The sequence below is a fragment of the Pelecanus crispus genome, chromosome 15 (assembly GCF_030463565.1).
Source record: "Pelecanus crispus isolate bPelCri1 chromosome 15, bPelCri1.pri, whole genome shotgun sequence".
Taxonomy (NCBI): Eukaryota; Metazoa; Chordata; class Aves; order Pelecaniformes; family Pelecanidae; genus Pelecanus; species Pelecanus crispus.
The window spans coordinates 2,083,652-2,094,728 of record NC_134657.1 but is presented as its reverse complement, the minus strand read 5'-3'; the positions used below and the strand labels follow the sequence as shown (position 1 = coordinate 2,094,728).

The 11,077-nt window shown below is 61.8% G+C and overlaps 1 protein-coding gene across 1 annotated transcript; it reads right to left on the bottom strand.

The window, feature by feature from the left end:
* Nucleotides 1-1,815: 1,815 nt before the first annotated feature.
* SH2D5 (SH2 domain containing 5) lies at nt 1,816-7,055 on the bottom strand. The gene is made up of 9 exons (XM_075721657.1): nt 6,972-7,055; nt 6,722-6,802; nt 6,531-6,605; nt 6,144-6,287; nt 5,843-6,052; nt 3,837-4,005; nt 3,626-3,728; nt 3,380-3,539; nt 1,816-2,016 (listed from the first exon to the last, which is right to left on the bottom strand). Exons 1-9 carry the CDS (start codon nt 7,053-7,055, stop codon nt 1,816-1,818), a joined length of 1,227 nt encoding a protein of 408 aa, XP_075577772.1.
* Nucleotides 7,056-11,077: the final 4,022 nt, after the last annotated feature.

Sequence of the window (11,077 nt, the reverse complement as noted above, 5' to 3'; positions counted from 1 at the left end):
GGCTGTGGGGAGGGGAAGGCTGAGGAGAGGCTGTGGGGGACAGCCTGAGGGGAGCCTGGGGGCGGGAAAGGCTGAGGGGAGGCTGTGGGGAGGGGGATAGCCTGAGGGGAGGCTGGGGAGGGGGAAGGCCGAGTGGAGGCTGGGGGCGGGAAAGGCTGTGGGGAGGGGAAGGCTGAGGGGAGGCTGTGGGGAGGGGGATAGCCTGAGGGGAGGCTGGGGAGGGGGAGGGCTGAGTGGAGGCTGGGGGCGGGAAAGGCTGTGGGGAGGCTGTGGGGAGGGGAAGGCTGAGGGGAGGCTGGGGGGAGGGGGATAGCCTGAGGGGAGGCTGGGGGGAGGGGGATAGCCTGAGGGGAGGCTGGGGGCGGGAAAGGCTGAGGTAACTTTGGGGAGCCGGGACAAGCCCGGGGGGACCGGGCGAGGGAAAGCTGAGGTAAACCTGTGGGTGCGGGGCGAGCCCGAGGGAGCGGAGGGAACCCCGAGGCGCTGGGGGGGCAGCAGGGGCCGAGGGGAGCCCGGGCCGGGGGCGGGGGGGGGGCGGGAAGCGCCGCGAGACCCAGCGCGCGTGCGCCCGGCGGCACCACGCGGTTGCCACAGCGACGGGGCGGGGCCGCGCAAAGCCCCGCCCCTGGCCCCGCCCCGCGAGCCACGTGACGGGCCGGGCGCGCGCGTGTGCGAGAGCGGGCGTGCAGCAAACCGCACGTGTGCAAGAGCAAGCATGCAACAAACCGCACGTGTGCAAGAACAACAAACCCCGCGTGTGCAAGAGCGGGCGTGCAACAAACCCCACGTGTGCAAGAGCGGGCATGCAACAAACCGCACGTGTGCAAGAGTGGGCGTGCAACAAACCGCACGTGTGCAAGAGCAAGCATGCAACAAACCTCACGTGTGCAAGAGCAACAAACCCCGCGTGTGCAAGAGCAGGCATGCAACAAACCGCACGTGTGCAAGAGCAAGCATGCAACAAACCTCACGTGTGCAAGAGCGGGTGTGCAGCAAACCCCGTGTGTGCAAGAGCAAGGCGTGCAGCAAACCCTGCGTGTGCAGGAGCAAGCGTGCAGCAAAGCACGTGTGTGCAAGAGCAAGTGTGCAGCAAACCGTGCACGTGCAAGAGCAGGCGTGCAGCAAATCCCATGTGTGCAAGAGCAGGTGTGCAACAAACCGCATGTGTGCAAGCGGCACGAGGGCAAATGTGCGGGGGTGCACGGGGGTGCGAGTGCACGAGCGTGACCCCTGAGCGTGCAAGGGAGGGCGAGTAGCATGTGGGTGTGCAACTGCACAAGCGCGTGCGAGCGCGGGTGTAGCGGCGCACGAGGACGAGGACGCGCAACTGCGAGCGTGCAGGTGAGAGCGCAAGCGCAAAGGCAGGGTGCAGTTGTGCAAGCGTCGGTGTGCGCACGGCGCGATCACGCGGGCCTGCGCGCGCACGAGCGCACGAGTGCGTGCGGCCGCAGGCGCGCGAGCTCACGAGGGCATGCACGCGCAAGAGCGAGTGAGCGCACGCACGCGAGCGCACCAGCGCGAGTGCGTGCATGCGAGCGCACCAGAGCAAGCAAGCGCGCGCACGCGAGCGCACGCACACGCAAACAGATGCACGCAAGCGCACAGGCGTGCACGCTTGCACGCAGCGCCGTGGCGGGGGAGCGGGAAGAAAAGGCGGCCTTTTATTAAAAAGCAGACCTCCGGTAGCACGAGAGCCGTTTATTGCCCGAGCGAGGCGCGCACCCGCGGGAGGGGAACAAATAAGGCAGGCGGCAGCGATTTAAAGCTAAGTGGGGATTTTGGGGGTGGCCGGGCCCGAGTGGGGGGCGGCCGGGCCTAACCCCGCTCATGCTGCACCCCGACGGGGGCAGCGGGGGCCCAGGCGGCCTCCCCCCAGGCGCCGGCCCCGCCGCCGGGGTCCCGCTCCTCGTAGCCGGGGTTGCGGCGGCCGGGGGCCAGGCGGCAGAAGCAGCCCCCCGGCACCCCGGAGTAGTGAGCCAGGAGGGCGGCCACGCTGGCGAATTCGGCGTTGGAGTGCTGCCGGCGGCGCCGCGGGGAGAGAGGGGAGAGGTGAGTCCAGCCCGGCACCCCTGAATCGAGCGCGCCCATGCACCAAATACCTACGCACCCGCGCACCAAACGCACCCGCGTGCAGAAGCGCCCGTGTACCGGTGCAGCGTGCACCCGCAAACCCAATGCACCCATGCACGGGGGCACACGCAAACGAAACGCGCTGATGCGCCCGTTGCGCCCGTGCACGCGCGTACTGATGCGCCTGTGTACCCATGCGCCGTGCGTGCACGCACGGCTGCACCCCGTGCGCTGATACACCCACAGCTCGAGTGCACGCGTGACCAGCGCACCCGTGAAGCAGACGCGCACACACCAACGCACCCATGCGCCGTGCACCCATGTGCAGATGTGCTCGTGCGCCCACGAACCAAATGTAATTGCGCACCAAAGCATGGATGCGCCCATGCACCCGCACCCACTGGTACCTGTGCGCCATGCGCAGGTACACACGCGCACCAAATGTGCCCACGCGCCAATCTCCCCGTGCACCAATGCAGCCACGAAGGAAATGCCTCTGTGCATCCATGCACTTATGGAGCAAATGCACATAGGCACCAGTGTACCCATGCACCAGTGCAGCCGTACACCTGCGCACCGATGCAACCATGAAGCAAATGCACCCGTGCGCCCCTGCATCACATGCATGTAGGCACCCGTGCATCCATGCACCGATGCATCCGTGCACAAATGCACCGATGCATCCATGCAACGTGCACCAGTGCATCCACGCAGAGGTGCACCAAATGCACTCGTACCCTAGCGCATCCATGCACCGATGCACCAAACGCGCGCACACCCCAGCACATCCATGCACCGATGCATCCATGCACCAATGCACCAACGCATCCACAAACAGGTGCACCAAGTGCACGCAGATGCACCAAACGCGCGCACACTCCAGCGCATCCATGCACTGATGCACCAAACGCGCGCGCATCCCAGCGCGTCCATGCACCGATGCACCAAACGCGCGCGCATCCCAGCGCGTCCATGCACAGAAGCACCAAACGCACGCGCACCCCAGCGCGTCCATGCACAGAAGCACCAAACGCGCGCGCACCCCAGCGCGTCCATGCACAGAAGCACCAAACGCGCGCGCACCCCAGCGCGTCCATGCACCGATGCACCAAACGCGCGCGCACCCCAGCGCGTCCATGCACAGACGCAACAAATGCGCTTATGCCCCAGTGCATCCAAGCCCCAGCGCATCCCCGCACAGACGCATCCAACACACTTACCCGGGCGCAACTGCGCACCGCTGCAACCACGAAGCAAATGCAGCCGGGCGCTCATGCATCGCGTGCACCCGCGCGCGCAGCACCCTCACCTCCACGCAGAACCGGCCCTGCTGGGTCCGGAAGAGGCAGTAGGGGACGACGCCGCAGGGCGCCCGCACCCACAGGCACCAGCGCTTGGCCAGGCCGTGCTCGGGGCGCAGGAGGAAGGCGCCGGGCACGTCCCGCCGCAGCAGCGCGATGCCGCCGTCCCTGGGGAGGGCACAAGGCGGCGGGTGGGCGCAGGGGAAGGCGGGGCGGGGTGCTCGGCGAGGAGCGGGGTGCTCCCGCGCGCTCACCTGGCGATGCCGGCGAAGGCCCACACGCTCTCGGCGAGGACGCTCTCGTCGTCGGGGAGGAAGGCCAAGCTCCTCGCCCCTTTGCTCTCCCATCCTGCCGCCGCTGCGGAAATGCGTTAAACCCCTCTTCGCCTCCCAAAAACCCACCAAATCGGGGTTACGCGTGCGTGCCTGCGTCCCCCGTGCCTCAGTTTCCCCTCCGGGCACTCACCGGCATCGCGAGGCGGCTGGTGGAGCTGGCTCTCGGCCCCGCAGTCCCGGTAAGCCCCCGAGCGCAGGACTTTGCTGCGGATGGCTTTTTTGCGCACCAGAACCGGGGAGCAGTAGGGGTTCCCCGGGCGCCAGGTGCCAGCTCTGCCCTCCGTCTCCGGCCGCCGCTCCTGGAGGGTGGAGGGGCTGTGAGAGGGGGGTCTGGGGACACTTGCTGCACGAAATGGTGTGCAAAAAAAAATGCAATAAAAAGCTGTGCAAAAAAAAATGCAATAAAAAGCTGTGCAAAAAAAAATGCAATAAAAAGCTGTGCAAAAAAAAAAGCAAGCCGTGCAAAACGCCATGCAAAAATACTGTGCAACCCCCCCCCCCCATGCAAAAAATGCTATACAAACAAAACCCCCATGCAAAAAAATGCCATGCAAAAAAACGCTGGGGAAAAAAAATGCCATGCAAAAAAACGCTGGGGAAAAAAAATGCCATGCAAATCGCTATGCCAAAGATGCCATGCAAAAAAACCCACTGTGCTTTGCAAAAAATGCCGTGTCAAAAGCAGCATGCAAAAAATGCTACGCAAAAAATATCATGCAAAAAAAAAAAGCCATGCAAAATACTCTGCGAAAAAAAATGCTGTGCGAAAAAGTGCCATGCAAAAAATGCCCTGCAAAACAGCGTGCAAAACTGCTGTGCAAAAAAATGCTGTGCAAATACACCCCATGCAAAACACCGTACAAGCAAAGGCTGTGCAAGAAAAGACCCTGTAAAATGCTGTGCAAAAAACTGCCCTGCAAAATGCCACGTAAAACAGGCTGTGCAAAACACCAGGCAAGAAAAGGCTGTGCAGGATGGGCCTTGCAAAACGCGCTGTGCAAAAATGTGCCGCACAAGAATGCCATGCAAGAACAGGCTGTGCAAAACGCTGTGTGTATACTGCTGTGCAAGAAACTGCCATGCAAGACACCGTGCAAAAATGTGCTGTGCAACAGCGTGTCATGCAAAACGCCATGCGAGACAAGGCCGTGCAAGAACTGCCAGGCAAAAAATGCCGTGCAAAAAATGCTGTGCAAAAAATGCTGTGCAAAAAATGCTGTGCAAAAAGCATCATGCATGTACTGTCGTGCAAAGAAATGCTATGCAACAAAAAGGCTGTGCAAGAAAAGCTGAGATACACCATGCAAAAAACGTGCTGTGCAATAACGCACCATGCAAAACACCACGCAAGAACAGGCCGTGCAAGAAAAGCCGTGCAAAAACATGCTGTGCAATAATGCACCATGCAAAATGCCGTGCAAGAAAAGGCCGTGCAAAAATGAGCTGTACGATAACGCACCATGCAAAACGCCATGCAAGAAAAGGCTGTGCAAAAATGTGCTGTGCGATAATGCACCACGCAAAACGCCGCGCAAGAAAAGGCCGTGCAAGAAAAGCTGTGCAACACCTCATGCAAAAAACATGCTGTGCAATAATGCACCACACAAAATGCTGCGCAAGGAAAGGCCGTGCAAGAAAACACCGTGCAAGAAAAGCCATGCAATACACCATGCAAAAAACGACGCTGTGCCACACGAAATGCCGTGCAAGGAAGGGCTGTGCAAGAAAAGCCATGCAATACACCATGCAAAAAACGACGCTGTGCCACACGAAATGCCGTGCAAGGAAGGGCTGTGCAAGAAAAGCCATGCAACACATCATGCAAAAAAATGCTGTGCCATAACGCACCACGCAAAACGCCGTGCAAGAAAAGGCTGTGCAAAAAAAAGCCATGCATGAAAAGGCCGTGCAAAAAAAAGCCATACAAGAAAAGGCCGTGCAGAAAAAAGCCGTGCAAGAAAAGGCCGTGCAAAAAAAAGCCATGCATGAAAAGGCCGTGCAAAAAAAAGCCGTGCATGAAAAGGCCGTGCAAAAAAAAGCCGTGCAAGAAAAGGCGGTGCAAAAAAAAGCCGTGCATGAAAAGGCCGTGCAAAGGCCGGCGGAGCAGCACCCCGCGCCCCGGCAGGGTGCACCCACCCCTGTGCCCAGGGAGCCGAGGCCGGCGGGCGCAGGCAGGCGTCGGAAGGAGACGAGGGCGTTGACGTTGCGCGACACCTCCTCGGGGTTGAGGGGCTCCCGCAGCACCCCGGCCCCCGGGGGCTCCCCCTCGCCCGCCTGCTCCTCGGGGTGCGCCAGGAGGTAGCAGAGCTGGAAGGAGCGGCAGAGCAAGAGGTGCAGGGTCTGGACCTGGGGGCGGCAAAAGAAGCTGCGTGCAAATATTAAAAATAATAATAATGGGGGTTGTTTTTTTTTTTTGGGGGGGTGTTGGGCCGCGCACCTCGCCCGGGGGCCCCACGAAGAGGTGGCAGAAGAGGGTGCTGGCGGGGCTGCGGGGGTTGCGGGCCACGAAGGCGAACTGGCGGTCGGCGTGTCGCCACGTGCTGTACAGGATGCGGCGGAGAGCGTGCGCCATCAGCAGCGTCTGCGGGGACAAGGTGGCGGTGGAGGGGGGGGCCCGCTGGGACCGAGCACCCCTGAGACCCCCCTGCTCCGGGGCGCAAGCGATACCGGGGTCGCCCCGATTTGCACGGCGGGTTGCAACCCCGTTTGCAAACGCAAAGCAGGTTCCCGAGCAAAAAGCAATGCTCGGGGCGGTGCGGCCCCCCCTCAAAAGCACCCCCTCCAGCAGCACCCAGCACCCAAGACCCCCCCCCAGCACCTCTACCTCCCCGTCGGCACCGTAGACCTTCAGCCCCTGCAAGCTGAACCTCAGCACCACCGACCTCCTCCTGGGGCAGTCCTGGCCGGGAGAGACGCAGCGTTGGGGGGGGCCGGGGGGGGTCACAGGGGGTGTCCCCCCCACTATTTGGGGTCCCCCCGTTTCCCGGCGAGGGGGAGCGGTGGCGGATGCCCGACCTTCAGCGCCTGCAGCTGCTCCTCCAGCCGCCCCGCTTGCTGCTGCAGGTCCAGGTCCTCCACCGCGAAGGAGCCCACGTACTGGGGGGGGGACGCAAAAACCCACCCGTGTCAGCAACACCCCCCCCCATGCTGCAATCGGCCCCCCGCGGGGCAACCGGACCACCCCGAGATGACGGTTTGGGGGGACACAGGGATGCACCCCGCACCCAAACCTCATCTCGGGGTCCCCCCCCCGTGGGTAAATCACCTCGGCCGGCTTGGCGACGCCCCGGGCACGCTGCTGGGGGGCCACAGGCTCCGGCCCCCGCCCGTTGCCCGGCTTCTTCCTCATGGCAGCGGGGTTTCGGGGCGAAGGCTGGATCAGGATGGGGTTAAGCGGCTCCGGTGCCGCATCCGAATTATCCAGAGCCACCCAGGGTGGCGGAGCGGGAGCGAGTGGTGGGAGCCTGGAGCTGGCCCCTGGTCACGGTCCCTGCGCGGTGGGACAGGACAGACACAACCTGCCCCCGCCGTCCCCCCCTTCCAGCCCGCTGAGCCCCGGGGAGGTGCTGCACTCCCGTATGGCGGTCCCCAAATCCTGACCCCAACACGGATGTCCCCAAATCCCGACCCCAACACAGATGTCCCCGAATCCTGACCCCAATGCGGATGTCCCCAAATCCCGACCCCAACGCAGATGTCCCCAAATCCCGACCCCAACGCAGATGTCCCCAAGTCCTGACCCCAACGCAGATGTCCCCAAATCCCGACCCCAATGCAGATGTCCCCAAATCCTGACCCCAACGCAGATGTCCCCAAATCCCGACCCCAACACGGATGTCCCCAAGTCCCGACCCCAACACAGATGTCCCCGAATCCTGACCCCAACGTGGATGTCCCCGAATCCCGACCCCAACGCAGATGTCCCCGAATCCCAACCCCAATGCAGATGTCCCCAAGTCCTGACCCCAACGCAGATGTCCCCGAATCCCGACCCCAACACGGATGTCCCCAAGTCCCGACCCCAACACAGATGTCCCCGAATCCCGACCCCAACACGGATGTCCCCAAATCCTGACCCCAACGTGGATGGCCCCAAGTCCCGACCCCAACGCAGATGTCCCCAAGTCCTGACCCCAACGCAGATGTCCCCAAGTCCTGACCCCAACACAGATGTCCCCAAATCCCGACCCCAACGCGGATGTCCCCAAATCCCGACCCCAACGCGGATGTCCCCAAGTCCCGACCCCAACGCGGATGTCCCCAAGTCCCGACCCCAACGCAGATGTCCCCAAGTCCTGACCCCAACACAGATGTCCCCAAATCCCGACCCCAACACGGATGGCCCCAAGTGCTCGCCCCGAAGCAGGGCTCCCTCCATACCGGCCCCAATAAAAGGGTCCCCAAGTCCTGACCCCAAACCCAATGCGAGGGTCCCCATGTCCCCACCCTGAGCATCGTGCAAGGGTTTCCGTGTCCCAGCCCCCGTGCACGGGTCCCCACATCCCAACTGCAGCGCAAGGGTCCCCCTGTGACCCCAAGTGCCACGCAAGGGTCCCCACAGCCCGACCCCAACCCCAACGCGAAGGTCCCCGTGTCCCGACCCCCATTCAAGGGTCCTGACCCCAAGGGCGATGCAAGGGTCCCCGCGTCCCACCCCTGAGCACCACGCGAGGGTCCTGTGTCCCTGCCCCGAGCGGGGTGCAGGTAGCGCCCATGTCCCGCCCCCGAGCGTAACGCGAGGGTCCCCAAATCTCGACCCAAATGCGATGCACGCAGTCCCCGCAGCCCAGCCCCAAATGAAACCCAAGCGTCCCCGCGCCCCGAGCGTACAGTGCAGACCCCAAGCAAGGTGCATGCAGTCCCACATCCTGAACCCCAGCAACATTTTGGGGTCCCCCCCATCCTTCCCCCCCCCCCCCAGTGCTCTGTCCTGTTCCCCGTTGGCCGCGCAGCACCGAGACCCCCAGGGCTGTCCTTCAGGGGCGATCCCCAAAACACCAGCGACGGGGGCAGCAGGTTTGGGGGTGCTTTTTTGGCCGGAGCACCCACCGAGGGGTGCGCCCGGCCCCTCTCCAGTCACCCAAAGGGGTTTTGCCCCTTGGGCCGGGCTGAGACCGGCGCAACTCGTGTCGCCGAGGCCACGCCGCAGCGCCTGGGTGCAAACGCAGAGGAAGGGGGGGGCCGGGCTGCTCCAAGCGCATCCTAATGGGGTGGGGGGGTCCCGGGGGGGTCCCCATCCCCTTTGCAAGCTGAGGGCTGCCCCTCTCCTTTCCGGCACAATTTGGGGGGTCTCCCCCCCCTCCCCCCAGCCAATCCGCAGGCAGGCAGCCCCCAAGCCCCGCCCCCTTTTTCCCACGCTCCATTTCTCAATGGAGCCCCCCAGCCCACCGGCCACCCTGAAGGTCCCCAAGGGAGGGATGGCGACCCCAAAATTTGGGGTGGGTGGGGGGTGCACCACTCAGACCCCACGCATCCCCAGAGCCCCTCCATCCCGCCGCCCCCCCCCCCCCCGGCTCACGGGCAGCTCCCTCGATGGCTGCGGAGAAACGCAGGCGAAAAATTCCCCCGCTCCGGCTCTCGGCCTTCGCCGGTTGTTTTTCCTTCCCCGGGTGGCTGCTCCGGCAGCTCCCGCCGCGGCGCAGGGATGCTCGGCCCGTGGGCGTCAGGCCCTCGCCGCCAGCCAGGCCCAGGCGAGCCCGAGCCCACGCCGGGCACGGGGCAGGCAGCAAACTCTCATTTCCTGCCTCCGATCTGCTCGTGATGAATCACCGCAATTTACCTCCCCGGTTTTCTCCGTTTCTTGGAGCGACGGCGAGCAGAAACGCTCAGGCTTTTTGGAAAAATGCGGCTGCAACTGATTTTTTTCTCTTTTTTTTTTTTTTTTTTTCCTCCCCTCTCCTCCGGCGTGCCCAGCGGAGACGTGATTTCTAACCCTGACGCACGCACGCGTTCGCTCGCCACCCCCTGCCCTGATGCTCAGACCCTTTTTCTCCCAATTTCTGAATTCCCCGGGGAGTTTTGCCCACCACTATCTGCTCTCTACAGAAAAAAAAGAGAAAGAGAGATTGCTCCGACCTTGCTGCAAAGCAGCCGTGCAAACCCAGAGCCTTGGCTCCCCAAAATCCTCCGTCCGGCCAAATCCACGGGGCCGAAACAAAAGCTGTCCCCAGCCCCAGGGATGCACTTGGCTCCTGGAAAGGGAAAGCAACAGTTTGGGGAAGAGACGGGGTCTGACCCCTTGGAGGTGCATCCAAAAATGCCCGTCTCGCGCCCCGGTGCTCCGAAGGGTGCGAGGAGAAGGGTCCCAACAGCGGTGTTCAAACCTTGGGTCACTGCCAGTGCCAGCTGCTTCGAGACGCCGTGAGATGCCCCGGCAGAGCCCGCCGGAAGAGTCGATAGCATAGAAACAGTGGAAAAAAAGCAAAAAAAAAAAAAGCAAAAAAAAAAAAAAAGGACAGATGGGGCTGAAGAAATAACATAACAGAGCCCAGTCTGGCCAGGAAGCGGAGACTGGAGAAGAGCGAGCGGCGGGGCCGGCACAAACCTTCCCCAGCGCGCGGCCGAGCTGCCGCTCGCTCTGCCGGCAATGCCGCCGCCGGCTGGAGATGTTCCCATTCAATCCCGGTTGCTGCTCCTGGGAATGTGACGCCTCCGAGGTGGCGAGGATGGGTCCTTTGGATTAAATGCAACCAGAGCTGTGGCTTTTTCTTTTTTGGCTCTGCATGCAGAAATCACCTAATTAGCAATGAAAGCCCCAACCAAAGAGCTGAGCGATGACCAAGGGAGCTAATGGCTGTTTTTAGCACAACGCTCCAATCTGAGGCGCCCCGCAGCAAAATTAAGCTGTGCTCACATGCGGAAAAAGCGGTGTTATCCAGACCAGTGTTTTAACAAATATCTGTGGGGTTGTTGGTTTGGGAATGTTGTTGGGAAGAGGGAGGTTGTAAAATGCCCCGCAGCTGAACAAGGTCCCCGTATATATCCTATCGATGAGAGGAGCGGTTTCTCAAATTTGGCTCACTGTAGCGCCTGCCTGGAGGAAAATGCTGACAAAACGCCCTGTTTCGGTACAAGTAGCCCTAGGAAAGAGCCATTAACTAATGTTTCTAATTGCTTTACATCTCTGTGGATTACCCTTTGGTCAGGGCTTTCACTCTCCCAGTTTCCATCAGCTGTGATTTTCGTTAACCCACTGTGCACCCTCGTTACAGGGCTGGGAACCATTTAGGGCATTTCTATAAGAGTTTTTTAAACTCCCAGTTGTTAGAGGTAGCACACTGGGATTGCAACTGCAAAGAATAAATTCAATAAGGCTATTTTCTCCCTTTCTGCATTTTATTTCCTGAAGTACTTCCACTCCTCTCAGCACGG